The sequence below is a fragment of the Myotis yumanensis genome, unplaced genomic scaffold (genome assembly GCF_028538775.1).
Source record: "Myotis yumanensis isolate MYYU_CA2020_CCGP unplaced genomic scaffold, mMyoYum1.0.hap1 SCAF_14, whole genome shotgun sequence".
NCBI classification, from domain to species: Eukaryota; Metazoa; Chordata; class Mammalia; order Chiroptera; family Vespertilionidae; genus Myotis; species Myotis yumanensis.
The window spans coordinates 50,386,992-50,412,348 of NW_027223765.1; the positions used below are offsets into that span (position 1 = coordinate 50,386,992).

At 46.3% G+C, this 25,357-nt stretch overlaps 1 protein-coding gene and 1 long non-coding RNA gene across 2 annotated transcripts in view; one reads left to right on the forward strand and one right to left on the reverse strand.

The window, feature by feature from the left end:
* Positions 1-25,357, reverse strand: part of ADAMTS9 (ADAM metallopeptidase with thrombospondin type 1 motif 9) — a 156,177-nt gene that overhangs the window by 23,187 nt on the left and 107,633 nt on the right. Inside the window, exons 29-30 of the mRNA XM_070390944.1 lie at positions 15,119-15,286; positions 7,963-8,136 (exon numbers count right to left, since the gene is read on the reverse strand). Coding sequence (XP_070247045.1) covers positions 7,963-8,136; positions 15,119-15,286 — 342 coding nt within the window. The remainder of the gene's footprint in view (positions 1-7,962; positions 8,137-15,118; positions 15,287-25,357) is intronic.
* Positions 18,723-25,172, forward strand: LOC138992276 (uncharacterized). Its single transcript, XR_011468087.1, has 3 exons — positions 18,723-18,854; positions 18,989-19,212; positions 24,979-25,172. It is a non-coding gene; the product is annotated as an uncharacterized lncRNA (long non-coding RNA).

Here is a 25,357-nt window from a genome sequence, read left to right on the forward strand (position 1 = left end):
GATGTGGAGAAAAGGGAACCCTCATGTACTGTTGGTGGGGATTCATGTTGGTGCAGTCATTATAGAAAACAGTGTGGAGTTTCCTCAAAAAATTAAAAATGGAACTGCCTTTTGACCCAATGATCCCATTTCTGGAAATATATCCTAACAATCCTGAAACACCGATTCAAAAGGATATATGTACCCTTACGTTCATTGCAGTGTTATTTACAGTAGCCAAGATATGGAAAAAACCCAACTGCCCGTCAGCAGACGAGTGGATAAAAACATGGTGGTACATATATTCAACGGAATGTTACTTGGCCATAAAAAGAATGAAACCTTACCACTTGAGAGCATGGACAGACCTAGAGAGTATTATGCCCAGTGAAATGCAAGTCAGAAAAAGACAGATACCATATGATTTCACTTATATGTGAGGTCTAAAGAATAAAATAAACAAACAAAATAGAAACAGATTCACAGATACAGAGAACAGACTGATGGTTGCCAGATGGGAGAAGAGTTGGGCGACTGGGAAAATAAGATGAAGGGATTAATAAGTACTAGTTGGTACAAAACAGTCACGGATATAGAAAGTCCAGCATAGGGAATACAGTCAACAATATTGTAATAACAGTGTGTGGTGCCAGGTGGGTACTGGAAATATTGAGGGGAACACTTTGTGAAGTATCTGATGGTCTAACCACTATGCTGTACATCTGCAACTAATACAAAATAATATTGAATGTAAACTGTAATTGAAAAATACAATTTAAAATAAAAGAAATTCTTTTCTGATATGCTTCTTGCCTCTCTCCCTCTTTCTCTCTCCTTCTCCCCCCCCCCCCCCCCCTCTCTGGTAAAATAAGCATAACACAGCCATCTTAAAGTGTACAATTCAATGTCATTAAGTTACCCATAATGTTGTGCAATAATTACCCTATCTATCCAAAACATTTTTATTGCCCCAAAAGGAAACCCCGAGCCTGAGTCACTCACTCCTCCCCACCCCCACTCTCCTCCCCTACGGCAACCATGATTTGCCTATTTTGGGTATTTCATATAAATCTAATTATCCAGTATGTGTCCTTTGGTGACTGGCTTCTTTCATTTAGCATAATGTTTTCAAGGTTATTCCATGTTAAGCATGTATCCTGTTTATGGCTGAATAAATAGTCCAATGCATGGATATACCACGTTTGGTTCAAATGTTGATGGATAAATAGGGGTAATTATTGCACAACATTGTGGGTAACTAGATGCTGTGGACATGCACGTACACCTGATTTCAATTCTTTCGGCTGCATTCCTGGGAGCAGAAATGCCGGGCCACTTGTCTTCTGTGAGCTGCTTTGCTCTTCAAGATGCAGAAGGGATACATGGTGTGTTCTGATAACCCATTATCATTTGCAAACTTAACTTGAAATTTATTCCTGCTGCTTGGAAGAAAACCTCAATGTCTAGAATGTGAAGTTATTTGTAATTTTTCTGGGGCACAAATATGAATCAAAATTACTATGAGATGAGCACAGAGGAGCAAATCGCTTCCAGCCAGTGCGGGGGCTGGTGGGCCCGGGGTCTGGCTCAGTCCTGGTTCGTTGGTTTTGGGGTTTTCTGTGCCCCTGGAGGGTGCTGGGAATGACTACGAAGTAATAATGTTTTTTTTTCTTCATTTAAGAAATGCCAAATAAGTTAGGGAGCCACCGAATGTTACAAAACACAACAAAAACGTGGTTAATCTGTGATGTGTAGGTATAGGCAGGAGAAATACTTAACTCCCCTCAGAAAAAGCAGTTCCCTAGAAATCAGGACTTGGTGGTCAGAGGATGAGGCTGAGCAGCGGCCTGCCCCAGGCCTCCCCGGCCCCATGCCTTCCCTAATCCGCAGGGCTTTCCTTGTGTCAATGAGTAACAGCTTAGAGCAGCAGCGCAAGGATCACTAAATCCCTTCTGCTAGGTAAGTGTTTCTCTCTTGGTTTTGAAGAATGTGTAACTGCCACCAAAGCTCGTTTGCCAAAGGCGGAAAAGGGAGTTGGAAACTTTACCTTGTGTCGAGGTGAGAACTGTCTAAACCTGTAGAGAATATTAGTGAGTTTCTTTGAGCCAAACTGACAATTGCCAAGAAGCAAAATCTCAATGGATGGAGAAAATGCTCTGGAGAAGGGCAGTTCTGCAGCTTATTTCATTCATCAGAATGAGAGGGGGAGGCGTAAGGAGGGCTACATGAACCCACTGTGTAGATTAGGGGGGTGGCAGCAAGCAAGGCGGGGAGCCTCGGGGAGGGAGAAAAGGCAAAATGGAGAAACACATGCTTCTTTTACACGGGTGGGTACAGGATAGATCATAATTCAATTCCCAGCGCACAGAGATGGTGTTTGGGCAGGAACGAGGGTGAGCCCTGCGGCCCGGGAGAGGAGATAAGCTGACATTCCAAGCTCTGTTATCTTAGATGCAGAAAGACCACAGCAGCTCAGTTAAGGAAAGAGTGACCTCTGTCAGGGAGGCTACAGGCCTGGGACGTGACTACCGGCCATGCCTCGCTTTGGGTTCGGAAGTTTTATGTCAGACCACCCCTGTGCTTACTGTAGGTCTCTGAGTTTGTGAGGCCGCCATGCGGGCCTCCCCTGAGCTGCCAGGTGTAGGGTGTGGCCTCCTTTTTGCCCACGATTGAGTATAACTTTTAGAAAAATGAAGGGGAGTAAGTAAGTGAGGTGTGCGTGCTCTGGAAGGAGTCTGCAGACGCTCCGGAGTCACAGCAGCTTGTCTGCTGGCGCCCGGACCCGAACCAGAGCTGAGGCGGGTGGTCGGAGCACCCCCAGACCGTGCTTTTGGATGATCAGCCTTGGGTAACACCACTCCCCCTCTGATTTATGAACTCTTCTTTCTCCTGGAGAATGATCTAGAATGTCCTGAAAAACAGCTAGAAAGATCCACTAGAAAGATCCTCATTATAATTCCAAAAGCTTTCCTCAAATTTCATGACAGCTTTTAGGATAAAGTACGCCGAGTGCCTAAGTCACAGCTCCAGCCGCCAGGACGCCCAGCCTCACTGATGCAGACAGCAAGCCGCAGCGGCTGGGCCTGCCACCGCCTCCCTGGCCGTGTGCCTTCCAATGCGCGAAATAAATGGGGGAGCAACTTTCTAAATCTGAGGGCAAGACCTACAATAAATGGTTAAAGAATGATTTCATTTAGCCAGGCAGGTTGGCCACGGGAAACGTCTAAGAGGGGTTATTTGACACATTGGGTAGAAACTGTCTTTCTTTAAAGATTGTAATCAAGCTGCTTTCCACTTGATCTCTCTGTGGAGGACAGATCGGTTGCCCGCTCCCAGGGCCCCACTATCCTTGTCAGACAGTGTGAGCACAGACCCCCGCCAGACAGCGTGGGCTCAGAGCCCCACCAGACGGCATGGACCAGGACAAACAGAAGCTTAGCAGCACGTGCTCTGTGTGCTGCGTAGAGGCCTGTGTGCTAAGGAGCAGTGCTGACCATCAGTTTATCTACATTCCTTTAAAGTGAAAAAAGAAAAAGCTGTCCTTAAAGGACCAAGAGGTTCTACTCTCCAAGCTCATGTTAAAGCCAGGAACGTGGACTTCAGACACATTTACCCCAACATGGTCTATTTGCAGGGGAAAAAGGCAGACACAAGGCTGTGGAGACATTTCATAGCTCTCAAGTCACTCACTCTCAGGCAATATCGTCAATGGGCCCAATTCCGTGCTGGGTGCAGAGGCGCAGCCCTGACACCCTACCCGCCTCTGTCTCGGTTATGACACAGGTGGCTGCTCCCAGCCGGAGTCTCTGTCAGGACAGCAGGCAAACTGCTGGCCCTGGCATTCACGTTTCGGGCACCTTATGTGGCTGTGAGAGCAGATGTGGGCTCACAACAGACTGTGAGGGGGAAGGAGCCATGAGGTCCTCTGCATCTGTGACCGCAGCAGAGGACGGGGCGGGCTCCCACAGCTGGAGGGATGCTGGGGGATGGCAGGCGGGGAGCAGGAGTGCAGGAGGCGGGGAGGGGCAGCCAGGGGAAGCTGGCCCTGGCCCAGGAAGGACTCCACATGCCTGAGGCTGGAGGTGAATGACATCAAGGGGGAGGAGGGCTGGGTGACTAGAGCAGCTTGGGCTCGCTATAGCCTTCAGTCTGTGACAGGGACTCCCAAGGTGGGCAGAGGTCAGTCAGGAGGGGCTCATCAACCTCCTACAAGGCTCTGGAGAAAAACCAAACCCTCGCCCTGGGCTACAGGGCACGTCATAAACCTGCCCCTCCTGCGCCCACCCTCAAAGCGTCTGGTCCCCCACCCCCTCTCCTGCGATGCTGCGCTTTTCTGTACAAAGGCCCTGCGCTCTGCCCTCCCTCTTCCTTGGAAGAGGAATCACCTCCGCTTGCCCTTTGCCCCCTGACCACCCTAGAGACATAGGTCCAGCCTGTCATTCATTCTCTCTCTCTCTCTCTCTCTCTCTCTCTCTCTCTCTCGGCGCCTCATTTCTTTCCGGCCACCACACTGTTAACAATCGGCAACTTCATGTAACATGTTTGCTTGTTTTCTCTCTGTCAACTCCACCACGGCATTCCCGTAATTTCTACTGCATCCCTAATGCCTAGTGCCTGGTGCTTTGCAGGTGCTTGGTAAGGATTTGTTGAAGGAATAATAAAGAGCTAATATCCAGCCCTTGAACACACATGAAAACCTGATCACTCCCTATTGGAAACTTGATGAAATCTTTGTAACCACTGACCAAAGACCTGCGGCTCATTTCTAACTTTTCTGGTCTAAGGCGATAGATAGACGTGGGAATCACTCCACAGCTGATCTCAATCCAAGTTCTTAGCATACAAGTCCCCGCCCTGGGCCAAACAGCTGTGAGATGGCAGCTTGCAAAGGCCACACATACCCGAGCACAGAGCACAGGTTGTCCATGGCAATATGACAGGAAAACAAAACAGCTGTGCTTACAGGAACACAGGAATTTGCCTGTCTGTTCTAAAAGACATTCTAAAGATTTAAAGAAGGCCAACCATGAGCAGGCATTGTTCTATAATTCCTTCCTTCCTTCCAACATCTTCTTGTCCCTTCATTCATTTTATTCATTCAACAGGTGCCTTCGATGCTCGAGGTACTGTTTTAAATGCCGGGGAAAACTCTGGTGAGTAAACTCTCTGACCCCAGATAGCTGATAACATAGATAAGGAAAACAGGCGACACTTCAGAGAGCTAACTGCTGGAGCAGAGTGTTTTCAGGCTGCTGTGGGGAAGGCATCTGACTCAGTCCTGAGTGTGGAGGGGTGGTCAGCACAGGCTTCTGAGAGGAAGTGACCTCTGTGTGAGGCTTGAAGGACAACAAGGGTGACTGAAGCGAGGGAAGGAGCAGGGCAGCCTCGCTGAGACCCAGAGTTACTAGGGAAGAAAGAGAGTAGCCCAGGCAAAGAAGAAAAAGGAAAGTTTGCAAGTCCTGGGAGGTTTATTCCTTAATGCTGGGAGATGCACAACCCATGTACTTACAGTTCAAGAAGTCATCTAAGTGTCCATTAACAGATTAATGGATAAAGAAAAGTATATATATATATATATATATATATATATACACACACACACACACACATACACACACAATGGAATATATAATTTGGCCATGAAAAGGAAGGAAATCCTACCATCTGTGACAACATGGATGAACCTTGAGGGCATTATAGTGATATAAATCAGACAGAGAAAGACAAATACCGTATGACCTCACTTATATGTTGAATCTTTAAAAAAAAAAACCCCAAACGTAAATATAGAGTATAGATAGGTGATTGGCAGAGGTGGTGGCGTGGGGGGTTGGCGGGGGAATGGGTGAATGAGTGAAGCTGGTTGAAAGGTACAAACTTGAGCCCTGCTGGGTAGCTCAGTTGGTTAGAGTGTCATCCTAAAATGCTAAGGCTGTGGGTTTGATCCCTGGTCAACCAATGAATGCATAAATAAGTGGAACAAGAAATCAACATTTGTCTCTCTCTCTCTTTAAAAATCAATCACAAAAAAAGGTAAGTGAGTCCTGGGTATGTAATGTACAGCTTGGTAACTATAGTTAAAATATCATATCACATATTTAAAATTTGCTAAGAGAGTCTTAAAACTTCTGATCACAAGAAAAATAATTTATAAGTATGTGAGGTGATGACATTAACTATAATATAGCTATTTTTAATAACTAAACTTACTGTGGTAATTATACTATAATATACACATATATTAAATCATTATGTTTTCACTGAAAATGAATACAATATTATATGCCATATATATCTCAATAAAATTGGAAAAAAGTGGCATTGTCACAGTATTTGTGTAAAATGATAATAAAAAAGAATGCAGTATAGTATCTCATAATGGTTTAAGAGGAAAAAAAAAACTTGGGATCGAGTCTTGCTTCTTACACTTGCTAGGTGTGTGGCACTGGGAGGAATGACAACGGCTCTCCGAACCTCAGTTTTCTTGACTGCAAAATGGGGTAGTGATAATAACACCCACTTTGTCTAGTGGTTGCAAAGATTAAGTGAGGTGATGAACATGAAGCACTTAGCCTAGTGCGGGGCACGGTTTCTCCCTGTTCTAAAAACCATTCCTGGGGAGAACTTTCTGTCTTATTATCCATATCTCTGAACCTTTCACAGCATGCACTTTCTTTTTTAAAATTAAATTTACTAGGATAACATTGGTTGATAACATTATATAAATGTCCGGTATACACCTTATAATCTGGCCTCTGTATACCGTATTGTGTGCTCACCACCCGAAGTCTAGTCTCCTTACGTCACCATATATTTGATTCCCTTTACCCTCCTTATCCCCCACCTCCTTCCCCTCGTCACACCATTCTGTCATCTCTATGGGTTCGCTTTTTGTTTGTTTTTATTAACTTGTTGCTTTCAGCTTTATATTTCACATATCAGTGAAATCATATGGTTCTTGTACTTTTCCACCCGACTTATTTAGCTTAGCATAATACTCTCAAGATCCAACCATGTGTTCACAAATGGAGAGTATTTCATCTTTTTTATGGCTAAGTAGTATTCCATTATATAACTGTAGGTTTATAGTTGTGAGTATGTGAAACACAGAGTTTATTCTTGTATTATTATTTATGAACTACTGTGTCATTTATTTGTGATACAACTATAAACCTACACTTGTGTGTGTACCACATCCCCTGTGTGTGTACCACATCTCCTTTAGCTGATTGTTTGTCAAAGGACACTTGGGTTGTTGCCATGTCCTGGCTGTTGTGAATAACAGCATGCGTTTTCTATTTCATTCCAATGTCACTGGATGTGGTTTTCTTCCTAAAGCTCTTTCCCCCCTTTTCTACAACCGAATCTTCTGATACAGAGGATACCTCCTTCTAATGTCTTTCTTTACCAGCCAGACACTTGGTGTATTATTTAACTGAGTGTTAACATTAAACATTAACATTTTCTTTAACCAATTATTAAGAGGGAGAAAAACAAGTCTGTCTGTTTCTGCATCAATGGAGCAGTTCTTCAGATTCCATCATTTTCCAATGTGGAAATACTTCACTAATTAACCGGGATTTCAGTGAGGGCCCGTCTCCTACCTCACATCCAAGACCTGGACGCAGGAGCCCAGGGGGTCCCAGCTCAAGTCTGTGGCTGTCTGCCTACACACAACGGCCAAGCCTGGATACACATATTTAAAATATTTCCTCCATTTCCCCTCCTCCCAGGTCAGTTATCTGCAAGCATTTTGCCTAAGGCAGCTGGACTGGGAACCTTCAAGGACGTAGACAGAGGAATTGTGCAAAAAAAGGAGCCTCCCCACCAGGGTAGGAGTGAGCTGCCTGCCTCTGACCGCAGATCTCTGGGTCCGAGCCAGCCCTGTCACTGTGCTCGAAGGCTTCACAGGGGATGGCTGTGATGATGGCAAGGGGGTTGAGCAAAATGCCCGGCAGGTGCCCACTTCATGGTTCTACTTACTTCTTGCCATTCCTCTACCCTCCAGGCGTAGAGTGGACACAGTGGGGCTCTGCAGGTGCGCTCGGACTCCGGCCTGGTGTACGGGTTGCACTCGGTCTCTCTGGCTACCTTGCGAGGTCCCAGCTGACAGCCCACATTTCTCCGCTGCACGCCATGGCCGCAGGACACAGAGCACTGAGAAGACAGAGCGTGTAAGTGGGAGCTGTGGGTCACTGTGTGGAGGGGGGCGGGGAGTCCCAGACCTGGGGATGCACCCTCATCCGATGCCTTTCGCAGCTATCACAAGGGTTTCTAATTCCCAGTGAAGGAGACCCACTGCCTGCCCATGTCGGGGAGGAGGAGGATGTTGAAGTTTGGGGAATCTCTAAAGTGAACAAAACTCTTAGGATGATAAAGGGGTTGGGAGAGATCATTAGGAAACATTTAGCACAACCTAGAAATAGAGCTGCCACGTGAAGTGGGAATCCCAAATGATGGCTATTCTGGAGGATCTGAGGCTTTTGAAAATCGGCACTGCAGCACTCTACAGGAATATGGCCAAGTAGTATTCCATTATATAACTGTAGGTTTACAGTTGTGAGTATGTGAAACACAGAGTTTATTCTTGTATTATTATTTATGAACTACTGTTCCTCTTTCTATTCCTGGAGATGGATGACTTTTTTTTTTTTAAACTATGGCATGCACTAAAGTATTTCTGTCTATCTACAGCCTAAGATGAATACATAAGAATAAAAGTTGACGAGGTAAAACCCTTTCCGCAGGCATAATGTTTCAGCTCCTGAAAAATACTGCTAATCAGGCCGAACCATTTGGCTGACCAAGTTGCAAAACACCACATTAAATCTGCAATTAACTTTCCTCTAAATTAATTTTTTAATGGCTTCCTCATTGCTGGATTTTGTAATCTCACTGATGGGTAGGCCAAGAATGATGGTCTTTATTAAGGCTTGGACAGGTAGAAACTAAAGGCACCGCGTATTATTACACTTAGCTATTTAAAATGTTTACCAAGTTTTTGTGATAGCGCAGCTTCCATTAATTTGGCTGGCATGGAGAAAACAAGTTTAACATACATTAAAGCCATATTCCTAAGAGGAAATCTTTATAAAGAATAGAATTACGCTCTTAAATGAGAAAGAAATCCTTATCCAATTAACCTGCAGTAGGACTCATCTCACGCTGAGCTCATGGAAATTTACTCTCATGTACACCGATTGGATTCTGCTGACTAGGAACTTTATTGTCATTTCTGATTTTAAGAAAATAGGTGATACTGTGTAGAAGGCAGCTCAGGAAATCATATTGTTTCAGATGAGTCTGTGCCAGGCAGGAGCTCCAATGCTCAAAGCCGGCTGGAGAGGAACTGTTCTGGAGAAACATAGGTGCTGTTGTTTGGATTTATTTGTATTCATTCATTGGATTGCATGAGTTTGTGACCCACAAAAACCAGACTTTTAGAGTCATTTTATCCCCGTAGAACGGGGACCACCTGAACAGGAGTGACAGCCTGGTGTCCAGGGGATGGCCATAGAATGCCACGAGAGCCACATGTACAGTATTTCCCACCGATTACCCTGGAAACGTGTGGACGGTGCCAAGGGAGAGTTAGACACGAATGACAGAAGCATCAAACACTGTCATCACCCACAAACAACCACCACCAAAAAGCCCTGTGGTGATCTAAATTTGGGATTGACAATACAAATCACTACATTTCCAGAACAATGTGTCCAAATGGAAATACAGCGACAGAAAAAGAACAGTTACACAAACAAATCTGAGTCGGCCACAGGGCTATCTATTCAAAAGCTCACAGTGCCTTAATAGCTTAAAGAAAAGGGAAACAGCATCAAAGACTGGTAGAGTGCGTACTCTTCAGGCTCATAGTCAACAGAACCTCTTTTTAATGCTGTCCTTACTGAGTAAATCACTCATGGCTGAAGGAAGGCAGGGCATGGAGAGCCCTAAGTATGCAACATTTAAGAAATCACTACAAGGTGTGATAATTCCTCAGAGGCAAGTAAAGACACAGGAAAGTTCAATTACATCATGTATCTCTGTGGCTTCTGGTTTTTATAAGGTCAAAGCCAGCTATGAGATGACAGCAAGGTTCCCACATGGCTGAAATGCATGGCAAGGCAGGCACGCGTGGCTCCATGGGAATCTGTGTTAGAAGGGAGTGCCCCGCCTCAGGTCCTCTCTGGACTCCAGGCTTTTTCCTGTGCTCTCGAGGGGACGCAAGGATTTGCACAGCCAGCCAGGCTTGCTTGGCGAATCCTGAGAGATTTGTGCAGAAACCCCATGAATAAAACAGCATCAAAAAGACCTCCACCTGACCCTGGAGGTGGTGGCGGTGGTGGCTTGTGCACTGTGCGTGCTTAATTCTTCTCATTTGTCAAGGGGAAAAGTTAAGCAGCCTGTGTGAACGTGGCCCCAATCCCCTCGTTCCGCACGGCAGTCTATCTGTGCGGGATTGAAAGGCGATGTTTTCAGTTCCGAACAACTGAGCTGGAGCTCGGTTTCATCTCTGTGCTCCCTGCTGTGCGGAGCTACTTTGCAAAACTCAGCACCCTAAAGAGGGAACTGGACGCTTCTGTGCTTCCATAGATAAAAGAATCTCTGTGTAAGTTCTGTCTGGGGAATCATAATATACAGCTGAAAACCTGCAGGGAATTTTAGAAACTTTCTCCCAGTATTACCGTGGTGCCATGACTTAAAGGAGGGACTAGCTTGAAAAGTAACTATATGAACCAAATATCCTATATAATTAAGAGCTAATATGCTAATTAGACCAAACAACAGAACGAGCAGCTGGATGGCCTTCCGGACGAAACTGGGGCTGCAAGGGCTGAGGCAGCAGCTGGGGCTGCGAGGGCCTATCCTTGCACAGATTTCGTGCATCGGGCCTCTAGTAATAATATAATCATGTAATAATAGTAACAACAGTAACAGAAGCATTTTACTAAGCATTGACTATGACCAGTCTGTAAACTAGGGCTTCACACCCTATATCAGGGGTGGGCAAACTTTTTGACTCGAGGGCCACAATGGGTTCTTAAACTGGACCGGAGGGCCAGAACAAAAGCATGGATGGAGTGTTTGTGTGAACTAATATAAATTCAAAGTAAACATCATTACATAAAAGGGTACGGTCTTTTTTTTTTTTTTTTAGTTCTATTCATTTCAAACGGGCCGGATCCAGCCCGCGGGCTGTAGTTTGCCCACGGCTGCCCTATATTCTTCTTTGTTGGGGACTGCCTGGTGCCTTATGGGAAGTCTAGCAGCGTCTCTGGACTCTACCCACTGGATGTCAGTTGCATTTCCCTTCCTCCACCAGGTTGTGGCAACCTAAGCTGTCTCCAGACGCTGCCAAGTGTCTCGAGAGTTAAAAAACCACCCTGGTTGGGAGCATAGCTCTATGCTAAGCATGTTACATGAAATACCTTTTGTATTTTCTTAGTAACCCTTTGAGGCAGATACTCCACAAGTAAATTAAGCAAAGAGCACATATAATCACTCTAACTCAAGCAGAAACAAGGGAAAAACAAACAACAAAGTAAATTCTGTCCCTGGCAATGTACTGGCTGTAGCTACTGTGGGTTAGAATGTGGCTCCCACCTTTAGAGTATGGTGCGAATAGGAGGCAGTCTTCTGTACTATGTCAGCACGGGTGTAGGTGAAAGGCCTGTATTCAAAACAATTCAATCCTCTGCTTACGGCCCAGACACAAGCACAGATATGAGAGCACACACATCTGTCTCTGAAGCTGACCATGTGCATATGGTCTCCTTGATTTCTCAAAAGACACAGCCACCTATTTGTCATGCTGCTCCCTTACACATGTGCAGAGCACTTCAGAGCCTGACATCACAGCCAAGCTGTTCTCACTGTAGTCATGACAAAAATCCTAACCCAAATGGCCAGTAGATTCATGTTGCAAGTGCCAGTTTCTATTTTGGCAATTGCTCTAAGAGCTTGAAGAAATGAATTACTGCCCTGAGTCTAAGACACCACTGATTGCGAGCACAGCATCATATTTTTATCAGTAAGAAAGAAAACAGGGGCTGTTAATTAAGTCACGGCATTCCGTTGATTGTTAGGCCCATCCTGACCCTTGCAATGGTACCTCAGGATTGGTGAATGCACCCAGTGAATGAGTTCATGACTGATAGATTCTAATTTCATTATTTATTCTTTTCACTTCTAATCTTCATTTTCTAAAAAGCCTTTCAATAGGAATAGGATAAAGTTAAAAAAAAAAAGATCACTCTGGAATGCTTTCATATTGTGACAAAATAGGTTTCTCACTTTTATCAAGAGAAATCAGGAATCTGACGTTGAATTTTGTCTTAAATTTCATAGGCATCTATCTAACCTTAGCTCTTGATCAAAATCATCTAAACAACCCGAACATGAACTTTTGAAAAAAATTGCTTTAAAACTACAGTGAGGATGTTTCCCAAGAAAAGCGTTCTTTTCCTTGGAGAAATTTCCTTTGCAATTTCAAGATTTTCAAAAGGTGTAGGTTGAATGAAACATCCCACTTTAAACCTCAAAACACCAATTTTGAGGGAGAGAGTACGAAGATTAATTAGTACAACTACCCCAGTGTCCTATCCCAATATTCCATATGTCTTATTATCATCAGACATTCTGACATGATGAGAAATTGCACTAATTATTCTTCCTACCTTGAAGAAGAGATGACCAGAAAATAGCCACCAGCAGAAGACACAGGGACCAGATATGAAATCTTCTCAATTTGTTGCAAATGGATCATCATTACTCTTGCTGTAATATCGCTGCCTTCGGGGTATTCCTGTCTACCACTGTATCATTAGTGAGCCAATAATCCTTCATCATGCAGACGGCCTTTCTGCATCAGCCACTGGGTCTGATTACTTTCAGGCACACTTCTAAGCTGCACAAACTGGGCTTCACCTCTGCAGCACCTTGTCTTACCCGCTTTCCTAATTCTTTCTACAAATCAAATCAGGGCATTCTAAAGCTGGCCACAGACCATCACCCGGCTGTGTTGACTTGCATCTTCAACTAGACCAGTGGTTCTCAACCTTCCTAATGCCACGACCCTTTAATATACAGTTCCTCATGTTGTGGTGACCCCCAACCGTAAAATTATTTTCGTTGCTACTTCATAACTGTAATTTTGCTACTGTTATGAATCCTAATGCAAATATCTGATATGCAGGATGTATTTCCATTGTTACAAATGGAACATAATTAAAGCATAGTGATGAATCACAAAAACAATATGTAATTATATATCTGTTTTCCGATGGTCTTAGGCGACCCCTGTGAAAGGGTCCTTCGACCCCCAGGTTGAGAACCGCTGAACTAGACTTTTCTAAGCAATCACTTTGAACAGGTGCAGTGTTTTCTGAGGAGGAGCTCAGATAATCCTATTAGCTTACATTTGAAAACACCCCCGGGGTTCAAACCTAATCATCACAGCTTTGTGAGCAATTTTAGATTTCCCGTCAAGTCACAGGACACTGAAGTAAAACTCTCTCTGTGTTTACCAATAAAGAGCGAAGATTGTTTTCATTGCCTTTTTATTGAATGAATTGGACTTTAAAATGGACATCATTTTACATGCTCTGAACTTAATATTTAGGGAAATATGCAAATAGATAAGTTAGAGGCTAAGGAACATAAAGAAAAGTAAGAGCATGGAAGTCTAATAAAGGACAGGCTAGTGTGGAGTCCTAACGAACATTAGCGGCAAGCTTTTATGTGACTTGAAGGGCTCCCAAAATAAATCCTAGAAGTTGGAGATGACAGCAGTCACTTAGACAACCATTATGGATGATTCGCAGGAAACACCCTTCAAATCTCATCCCTTGAGGACACCCCAAGGAGGACCTAGCTCTGGCTGGAACATGCTTTGAGGGTTAAATTAAAACAAAAGCAAAACATGTTCATTACGGTAAAGACCTTGAGAGGAATCAGACTCCTGTGCTGGAGAACATGCAGAGAAGTGGAGTGTGGCAGGAGGTATCGGGGACAGCTCAAATCATGTAAGAAAAATTCACATTTCTAGAATTTTCTACGGGTCATGTAGAAATGGAGGATTCTCAGCTCCTCCCATGTTAATCCAGGCACCCAGTGCTTCTTTGGGGCCTTAGGGATCAAGACCCAGGCCCTGGCAGAACCAATCTGACGGCTGCCAACCTTGACCCTAGTGTTTTATTGGTTCTCAGGATCATCTGCGTGGCTCTCCTGTGCATAGGAGAAGCACACGTTCCCTCAGACCTTCCTGAAGCAAAGCCCCGGAGAGCAGCAAGGCATTAAACGCAGAACACCCAGCCTTAGTTTTCAGCGAGTGCCTTCTACCACTCCGAGACAGGTACAGGTGTGGGGAGGCGAGGTTTACTGTAGGACTAGATGCAGTGACGAGCTCATGCAGCCGTTGTTTAAAAGTAAACAGCCGTTTTGAGAGTTCCTTCTTGAACTCAACTGTAAAACTCCCATCCTCAATGTCTGACTAAATCACCCCATGTTTAGAATTAGTAGCTTATTGGGCACTAACCCCTCACACCTTCCCAAACACACTCATCCGAACAAATGACTATTCTTGAGAGCCCATGAGATGCAGTATGTGGCACTCGTCATGGCACTGAACCCTCATAAGAACTATGTGAAGTACTGGTAGGCTCAGGAAGGTTAAGGAAAGCTTCCAAGGCCGCATCACACCCCCACCTCTCTATACAAGCAAATGGGCAGAGACATATGTTCTAATACTTTATACTGAAAGTCCTTTCTTTAAGAACCTCCACGGTAAACTCACACTCAGCTCCTGCCAGGTGACCGTGGTCCACCTCACTGAACTAGTGTCTTCTAAGGGGTGCATGTAACACAAGCGCAGTCAGGAGGGGCTGCTCTGTGCCAGACATCTGACATCTCCATCTGCTGCCACTTAGAATTTATCCTCACAACCACCCTGCCGCAGGGATTAATCCGAGTGCAAGGCCTGAAGCCACTTGCCCAGATCCCACAGCGGGCACGTGTCCTGACGCAGTCTTCCCTCCCAGTCCAGCGCTCCCCTCTGAGAAAGCAGAGCTGGGCACAGGCGCACAAGCCAGCACGCTGGTCCCAGGGCCCGAAGCAGTCGTAGGGGAGAAGCATTGCTCACCTGACTCCAGGCGCCAGCCTTCCACTTGGGGCATCTTCCTCCTCGGCACTCTCGGTGCCCACTGGGCTTAGCAAGGTGCTTACAGTGCTCACTTTCTAAAAGGCTTCCATCTCTTGCCATGCAGTAAACACTTCGTTGCTTATGCCCTCGACCACAAGAGACAGAACACTGCAATATAAAGCAATGGCAAGGTTGTTGTTGTTTTTTTTTTAATCACATGGAGTTTGATAAAAACCTGTGTTGTGAGATGTTAAGATCACGCCTAACAGGAGTCACCATTCCCCTCTCCAGCGCGTTTTGGTGACATCTCAAGCACAGCATGGGAGGAAGGATGTCCACAGCATGACAGCCCCAAGCCTGTGGGGTGTTTTGGGGCCACTCGAGAGAGTGGGTACATCTTGATGATTTAGGCCAAGAGTGAAGCCCAAGGACCTGAAGTTACCATGCAATTCTGATTAAAAGCTCCTGCTCTGAGTAAGGACTTCTTTTCAGATCTCACTTCTTGCAATCTCTGACCAAAACATTCCTTCAACAGCAGGCCTCGTGAGTCACCGATTTGGATAAAGTTGCATTTCCAAAATACAACTGTGTCCAATTCCCCAATTAAATGATTGGAGGACATTCCTCACCATCTTTCAGAGAATAAACTCTCATTTGCCCAGTCCACTGGGGAGACGGGGGGAGAGGCACTTTGGGAACTGGAAGGTAAGCTCGCAGGTGAGTCTGCCAAGTTTGGGAGGGAGGCATTACCTTTCAATTCTGGTCGGCAGGTTCATTGAACTGTTTTAAGTGTGACCTTGTCTGGCCACATCTGAGAAACTTGACTTTGATTTCAGATTAGGTTTCTCAGGAAGGTCTAGGAATCAAAGTGCCCATGGGGTCGGGACAACAATGTGATGTGACAGCTTCCTGCAGCACAGACAAGAGGCTGCCCAGTGAGTGTGCTGGGATAGTCAGCGTCCCTTTCTCATTAGTGATTACAGAAGTCATTACCAGGGGATCATAAGCTTGCTGGCTCAGGTTCTTAAGACACATTAATTCCCAATATAGAGTTCCTGCTTTTCAGAGGGAAAGAAGTTTAAGAATGAAGGGAAAAATGTAAAAATGCAATGAAAATAGATTGCAAATGTCGCTTCCTTCTATTCAATATTTCTTATTTCCTCCACTAACTTTGTGGTTTTGTTAACTTAAATTAGTAAACTGCCCTTTTATGCCTAATAGATAAATAGCTCCATATAAAACATGTAGCCTAATATCAATTCAACCACTATTCTCAGCCAAGCATGCTCAAAGTTATACCATTCATAAACTTGCCAGACATGTTTTGCTAGTAGACAAAGCCATTATAAAAATTTCAATAGTAGCTGATAGATTTAAACACGTATCTTAACAGGTGTGGCTATGACTTGGCTTTAGGAGATGGATGCATGATTTGGAGCAGCCATTGTGGAAATCTTAATGGAGACAGGTGTGGAAGGAAGGAGCCCACTTTGAATATCTGTACCAAAACCGAAATAGCCATCATTCAACAGACAGTGCTGTGATGTGTATTAAGGCTTTGGGGTATAATTCTAGAAGGCTTTCAGGATAAAGTTCCTAGGCATCTCCCTACAAACCAGAGATCCAGTGACTTGCACCCAGGCACACCCTATTATCAGTAACTAATTTTAATATTTTAAAATGTTACTTTGACAAGAAAATAACACAAGGGCACAATTAGAATTTGGGGTGAGTCCATTTGTTTATTCAACACACATTTATTGAGCACCTACTAAGTCCCAAGAATTATGCGATGTGTTGGGGATATAGTGACGAACAAAACCGATATAATACCTCTCCTCATAAAGCCTGTGACAATTATCAAGGGATGACAGAAATAAATATTTGCTTATTCACTGAGAAGAGCGTCATAAAAAAAAAGTCGGGAGTGGTTAGAAGAGGGTTCCCTGAGGCGTCCCCGGGGGCACGCAGAGCTCATGGTCACAATAATGTGCTTGGATGTTTTCTGCCTGCAATGGGAAAGCACTGAAGAGCTTTACGTCAGGATAAGACATGGTCTCCTTTTTGTTTCACAAATTCTACCTTGACTACTGCGTGAACCATGGGTGAGAACACAGTGTGAGCGGAAATACGAAAACTGCTTGGGAAGCTGTTGCATAGATGAGAGGTGATGGCAGCTTGCATTAGGTGCAGAGTGTGGGGTGGGAGGCTGGTGGATTGAAGCCACATCTTTGAGGTGGAAATGATAGTTCCCGAGGGACCAGCTGAGGGGTGGAGGGGAGAGGTTCGAATGAAGGATGACTTCCAAGCTTCTGGTATGGGCAGCAGGGTGGAGAAATGACATTTATGGAGATGGGGAAAACAACATTGGGGGTCACGGATATATTTAGTTTTAGGAAATTGACTGGACTTAGAGGATATAGACTCGGGGATGGTAAATTTGGTTGATTAGAGTAATCAGATGAATCTGGGTGAACTTAGAGCAAGTCTCTGCTTAGGGATAATCATTTTAATGTGCAAACAGTACAAACTATCCCTTAATATCGAGAGGCAGCAGGGAGTTGATAGAAATGCCGCTTTAACACTCTGCAGTGGTCATCGGAAGAGAGAGCCTAAAAGTAGGCAGCAATCTTCAGAAGCCAAATTAGAAAAGGTATGGCTTTCTCATGTTACTTATCTGCCCGGCACTTCTCTACGGCTTGAAAAGCATCATCTCATCTAACCATCCCAATAACCACAGAGATCGGTACTATTATTGGAGACAATAGGTGTCTTCAAACTGGGGTAAGCACAGTGCTTTATGTATACCTCTGCCCACACGACTCCAACACCAGGGGACAGGTGTCCATCAGGAAGTCACAGCTCAACGAGAATACTACATTAGCACATCACTGACCATGCATCCGAGGGCACCCAGCATCTGCCTGCCCATGAAACAGAGATGAGTGAAGCAGTCTCTAAGTCTGTTGCCAGAAGATTGTTTACTGCCTGGATCAGCGAGGTCCCACACACGCCTATGTGCCTTTCCTTATTTGGAGACCAAAATGGAACCAACTTGGAAAAAAAGAACGAAATACGTCAGCCTGACTCACTGCACACAGTACTTGCCTAACATTGTTAAGATCCTAAAGCAATTAGAAAATTCTCCAGGTATGTAATCTGATAGAAAACACCTTCCATTTTATGCTTTCTAACTCATCAACGAAGACAAGCAGCTGCTAGTCGAAATTTTCATCTCCAACAGTGTACTAACGGGCCTGTTATGACTTCATAAAGGAGCTGTGATTCTGATCATCAAATTAACTCAGGTTTCAGCTCCTATATTCTGAGGGAAATTTCCATCCGACTGTTTCCAGGCCTTTTGCAACAACAAGCGTCACTGAGAGCACAGTTCAATTTAGTGCGTCAGCCAGTGCCTGTTACTAACTGGCTACGTATCTGAGGGTTCCTGCTCTGGGAAACATTTCATTCCTTAAATCTGCAGCTAAAATAGCTGCCTAGTTTCCCAATAGAAATGTGACCTTTTTCCTCTGGGGAAACAACCCAAATTGTTAATTCCCCCACCCCAACGCGGAGCAAGACTCCCAAACCATGCAAGCTCTGCCTCTCACTCAGAACATCCAGGCCCACAAGTAGCGCCCGGGGTTCGGGCTTTTGTTTCTGCGAAGCCTTTCTAAGGGCATGCTTAACGTGGAGTGTGGTTCAGATGTAGCCTCAACACTTGCCACAAACTAAGGTCTCAGAGTTTGAAATCCTTGCATTTCAGCTCCTCTGGGGAAAATGAAACTCAAGGCATGGGCAGTCTGCTCGAGGTTTGTACTGAGGGCTCTCTCTCTCTCTCTCTCTCTCTCTCTCTCTCTCTCTCGGTAGGCCCCCTGGGGACCTGGGTCTGCTGTGCTGTCCCGGCCTCATGGGCATCGGTCCTTCCACTCCTATTGAGGGGCATGGTCTCCCCGTCACCGAGAAGCCAGCAAACACCACAGTGTGTCTGCCTAGAAGGAAGGGCTGAGACCGAAAGAGAATGGGACCCCGGAACTGCTGAGGCTGCTGAGACCGGAGCATCCAAATGAAGACGGAGGATTACCCCGGAGCCGGTAAGGACGCCACAGGAGGCATCTGAAGGGGAGGGTGGAGGTCAGGGATTTACATAGAAGCCTGGCTGGAGGGTGGTAGGCTGACACATGGGGAGTGGACAGGACTGGCTGGGTTACATCAGGCGCCTAATACGTGTGGGTCAACAGATGGACTAGAAGGGCCCTGGAGTGTCTGGCTCGGCTCTGTAGGTCCGGGGGTTCTCATCTCCGAGTGATCTAGACACAGGAGAGTCTGTAAACAGGAGCTGTGTCTCAGAGGATGCTGGCTGGCTAGTCCGAGTTTCTGAGCACAGGGCTGGCGACAGCAAGAAGAGAAGCCTGGAGGCACAGATAGGCCTCAGAGGGCTACCCACCTGCTGGCACGCCTCCACTGCAGCGGCACCATCGGAAACCACACTGGCCACCTCCCACTGAACTCCCACCTCGAGCAGGAAACAGCTGCAGGACCCCAGCTGCATTTAATCCCAGCAGCAGCCTGTGGCTCAGGACTCTAGGGCCCCTTTTCCACATCAGCAGGCTGAGGATTAAAGAGGGGCCACCACTTGCCCAGGCTCAAAGGTAGGAAGTGAGGGAGCCAGGCTTCCAGTCCAGCATCCCCCCACTGACCACTGTCTTCCTTACACTAGCCTGAGGAGAGGGCCTGGTGGGGAAACAGGCTGCTCACCTCTGCTTACCCAGGTGGCCACAGAAAGCAAGGACCTCAGAGGAATGTTCCTGAGGACTGTTTTAGAGACCTCTGCTTCCCTGGTCTCCCAAGAGGAGAGCAGCTATGCAATGTTAGGACCGTGACTTAATACTTTCTTCACAACATTGTTAGCACCCTGGGAAGAAAGGCGCCATGAAAAGCAGATGGGCAGTCACCGCAGGAAAGGGCCACGTTTTCCTTTGGCCAAAGCCACACCCCGATTTCTTTTGGCCACTTTTCAGGCTCTGATTGCCCCCGGGGCCTGCTGATGCCACGTGGTGGGTGTCCACGGGGGAAGGGCTCTGTCTGGTCAGGGACGGAGGCTGCAGGTTGTAACGTTCAGCCCGCTGTGTCTCCAAGGACAGCTCTTTAAAACGCTGAGCTGTGGAGCATCTCAAATATTTCCAGTCCCTCTAATTATTTTACAAATTCAACACCAGAAGGAAGGAGACATGGTCACATAGGGAGGGAGGAGTCCACGCAGGCGCAGGACTCTGAGCCCCTTCCCCTTGCACACACTGTTCGCTGCCCGTTGCACTGGGATCTGTGGCCACTTCCCGTGTCCTGCCCAGGCTGCTCGGCACCAAAGCTACCAGATGACTGACTGTTCCTACCCCAGTCGGTGCTGCTCACAGACAGCTAGCAGGATGGAAGGGACTGCAGAGGCAGGCGAGGCTCGGCCCCTCTGGCTTTGACAGGTAGTCAACACCGTCAGGAACAGGAGAGGGCGACAAGCTCTGGTTCCCAGGTTCTAGTTAGGAACCAATTCCAAAGGTGGGTGTGCACGCGCCACACAGGACATGGCGGCTCCTGTCCACGTGCGCAGAGGGGCAGCGTCTCAAAGCCCAGGTTTGACAGGCCTAGGCTGCAGTGCCACCTGCCACTTTTCTCTGCTGCCATTTGGGCCAGTGACTTAACATTTCTCAGTAGAGATCTGTTCTCTGCAGTGGAGACAATGGCACTATCTATACCAGTGATGGCGATCCATGAGTTCGCGTGTCACCTCTGACACACATGTCATAGGTTCGCCATCACTGATCTATACTCAAAAGAGATGTACACAGTTAAGTGAGACGGCGCATGAAGACAGAGCTCTTCATGTTTTGGCCAAACAGTATAAGAATCAACACACGTTCACTGTCTCCATGACTACTTCTGTTCAGCAGAGTCTTTTACCATCTCCTGACATGCAGTTAAAAAGGTGAGTATTTAAAAAAATATGTTAACTAATGGAACCTAAGATTCACATTCTAACCGGGAATTTGCGGGGCGAAGGAGGGACTCAGTCTGGCAAGATCTTGCCATGTGAATGGGAGGAGCTCCTTTCCCGAGGGCACAGGCCTGGCGCAGAGCCGCACGCGGGACTCCCGGCTGCAGTGCCCTTCACTCCCACACACAGACAACCACTCCTGATACCGCATCTTCCCGCCACGGAAGACAGGAGACAAGTAAAGAAAGAAAGACCACGTCTTTCCTGCCCCATTTTTTCCTCTCGGACGTATTGTCTAAGAGCTACTGTGTGTCCCGTGTTTTCACTGTGTTCTTTCTTAACTGTCCTGACACGCAGACTCCGCATAGTAATCACCATCGCCGGGAACAGACCCCTCACTTCCCTGCTCACTCAGCTCAGCTGTGGGAATGTTGCAGGTCTTTGTCAAAAACACTTCTTATCGGGGGGAGTGACACATTCACGGATTTTTCATCGAGGCTCCCACAGCACAAGAATGGCTCTGAGGGGGGCACCAGGGAGCCACAGGCCTTAGGAGGAAGGGGAGAGAGCTTCGCCAGGAAACAAGGGCCATGACTTCAGGGCGTAAAGCCAGTGCTGACAGCCGGCCTGATGGCTGTGTGCGCCCAGGACCACCGTGGCACTTATTACCATGAAAAGGCACAGAGAAAGCACGAGATTGGCAGGGAACACCCTGGAAGCTCAGATGTAAGAGTCACAGTCATCCAGTTGGATGCAGCATTAGGCCGCCATCCCATCTCCACTGCCCGCCGAGCCCCCCGGCCGTTGCAATGCTACAAAGGCCTCAGACTGTGGAGAAAAGGAAGGGAGGTGCACACGTCACTCTTGGCACACCCTTGAGGCTGCCATCAATACTGCAGCCAAGTAGGTGGCCCGGCGTGGGGCTCCGAAGGGAGGGGCAGGACCAGGCAAGTAAGGGGAGCCGAGGAGAGGTGCTCCTGCCACTGCCTCTCATCACCCCCGAGAATGAGGGGGCACAGGGCTCTCCAGCTGCCCCTCCCCACTCATAAAGGAACAACTTCATATGGGGGGGGGGCTGTACTAGTAAATGTTAACATTAAATATAGAAAAACATATGTGATTAGCTATGTAAGTAGTGAAGCCCAAATTGGGGTTCCTTTTGTTCTGCAAGAGTATAAATATTACAGCTTTTCTAGTTACAAAGACAGAGAACAAAAGCCAAGAAAATCTGCACGAGCAGCATCTACTGTGGCCATATCCAGTGGTACCTCGGAATGAGCGGCATCTCATGCCACCAGCCCTGTCCCCACCTGCCCTTGGCTTCCCCATTCCCAAGCACATGCACTCTTTTTACACAACATCTTCTCCCTCGGTGTCATACGTAATTGTTATTGTAACCGACTTCAGCAGGATAATGATACTGGCATTTCAGGAAAGAGGTGAAGATGGTGCCAGGACCACACTCGTGCTTGCACAGGATTATCTATGAGGGCAGTTAGGAACACGGGAAGGGCGGTGGGTGAGATACTGGGCAGTTAGGAACTCGGGGAGGGCAGTGGGTGAGATACCGGGCAGTTACGATCCCAGGGAGGGAGGTGGGAGAGATATCGGTTCCAGGATCCTTACTCTCAATCATTGCAAAGGTAAGTGAAGAAGTGCCTGATAAGTAATAGATGGAAAAGCTATGTCTGGTGGGCATGGTGACCCAAGTTTCTTGGCATTCTGAAGGTGGACCGTGACCAGAGGCCCAGGCAGGAGGGCTCAAGGCTACCCAGAGATGTCATTCTGCTAGAAGAAGACAGTGCCAGGGACACCCACTCATGACTTGCGCTATGTCACAGGCAGTCAGGAGCACCCAGAAGCTTAAGGTACTGTTGGGAACGTTTCCGTAGAAAAGTAAACCCTGCAGGTGGTCTCTGGACTTGGCCAGACCTGACCGATGCCCAGCCCTCGAATCGCTTCCTCCTACCAAAGGGCTAGTCCATGTGTTGTTCAGTTCTTAACAGATACTGGGACAGAGTTCATTTCATTGCATTTTCCAGTCTGGCTTTTGTTGCCTGCCTGGCCCTTCCTCCATCAACCTGGTGTGAAAGGAACATCTTTACATGCCAATACATCAACATCTTAATGCCAAAAAATTTACCACATTTTTGGGAAAGTAGTTCATGTAATCAGTTTGCTTTGAGGCAGATATTAATGCCACCCCACAGCTGAGAAGTGCACACCTATCCGGGTTTGTACCCAGAGAACTATAGCTCAGTGGGAGGGAAAGGGTCATTTTAACCATTATGACATCAGATGCCTGACCTCCAACTCTGCATTGCTGTACTGGGGGTTCAGATAAGACCAAGTCACTGTCAATATGCACTGTTCTAGTTCTTTGTGGCTTTTCTTATCTCCTCCCCCTGCTTATCTTTTGGTAAAGGAATGGCTCAAAAGTACCACCATGAAAGAATGACTAGAAGAAATAAAAACCAGCTAAAGTGTAAATGGCTCACAACATGGCAGACTTAGCATTCGAAGTGGCTGGAATTAGGTTTGCTTTTCTGTGAATTTAAATTATTCCTATACTACTCTGAGATTTATTCAGATGGAAATACAAGGGTTGAGGCAGGAGAGGGTGATGGTTATGAACTTGGTGTTGGAATCAATCAGACCTCGTTTGACCAGTACTCCCTCTTCCTTTGTGATCTTATGCAAAGGAAGATGCCTAACCACAACAAGCATTTCTTTCCAATTTTGTTCCGAGAGGCAGAAGTGACGGTTAATAAGAAGCTCAAATGCAGCATCCCCTGAACAGACGTCCTGGCCTTCCTCTGCAGCTCTCCTCTTCCGAGAGCCTCCCCATGGCAACCAATGGACGCTCCACCTCCCACTTGCTCAGAGCGCAGCGCTAGGAGTCATTCTAACTCCTCATCTCGTGCCCCGTATCCAATCGCTCAGCTGATCCTTCGTCTCTCCCTTAAGTACAGGCTCCCCCACTCTCACCGCTCCCATCATGAACATTCTCATCTGAGCTACTGCAGTGGCTTCCTAATAGTCTCCCTGCTTCCATATTGTTCCTCCTGCAGCTTCTTCTAACTTCAGGAGCCAGAATCATTCTTTTTAAAAAAATTCATGGCTTGGCTGGTGTGGCTCAGTAGTTGAGCATGGACTTATGAATCATGGTTTGATTTCTGGTCAGGGTACATGCCCGGGATGTGGGCTTGGTCCCCAATGGGTGTGCAGGAGGCAGCCGATCAATGATTCTCTCATTGATGTTTCTATCTCTCTCTCTCTCCCTCTCCTTTCCTCTCTGAAATCAATAAAAATGTATAAAAAATAAATGTCATAGAACAACTTTATGTTCCTATTCAATCCCCCTCTCCCCTCAATGGCTTCCTACCTCACAGGGTGTAAGGAAAAACCCCTCCATGCTCTAACCTTCCTCTCCCCTCCCATGCTCTACCCCCATGTTCCTCTCCCTCAGCTTCATCTCTGATTTCATATCCCACCAACCCCACCTCCCACCCACACAGGCCTCCTTGCTATCACTGAGATGTGCCTCGTGCGCTCTTGCCTCCGGGTCTTGCCATGGAATGCTCTTTTCCTGGATATTCACGTGGCTTGCTTTCGTATTTTCCCAAATCTCTGCTCAAATGTCACCTTTTTAATGAAGACTTGCCTGAACTCCTTCAAATTACAATGCTTCCTTGCTATTTATTCTATCCCTCTTCTCTAATTTAGTTTTACCTATGTCAGCAATCACTCTCACAAAATATCGTTTGCTTTTTCTTACTTTGTTTGTTATTTATAGGTTATCTCCTCACTAGAATGTACGCTCGGTGAGTTCAATAACTTTTGTGTGTTTTGTTCATTGCTACATCCCCAGAGGCTAAAGCAGTGCCTGGTTTATGGAACACACGCCCACACTTATGGGATACACCAATGAATGCAAGAAACAGTGAATGAAGAGTCTCTACTGGAATCTGGAACCACTTACATCACAAGCATTCTTAAGGATTAAGTAAACATTCTGCACAATGCCTAGCCCACTGTACAGGCCAAATACATAAAAATACATAACTCCTGCTCTCTCCTATCTCCCGTGTCTGATGAGTCCGAAACCGGCTAAGTACTCTTGTGGTTTAATATTTAATGTACAGTTACAGCACCAAATGCTGCACCGGGACATCTCAGAGGGAGGTTATCTGAGAACGTGATACGTGATTACAGAGGGCAGTGGTAGCAGTGAGGACTCAGGATGCCAC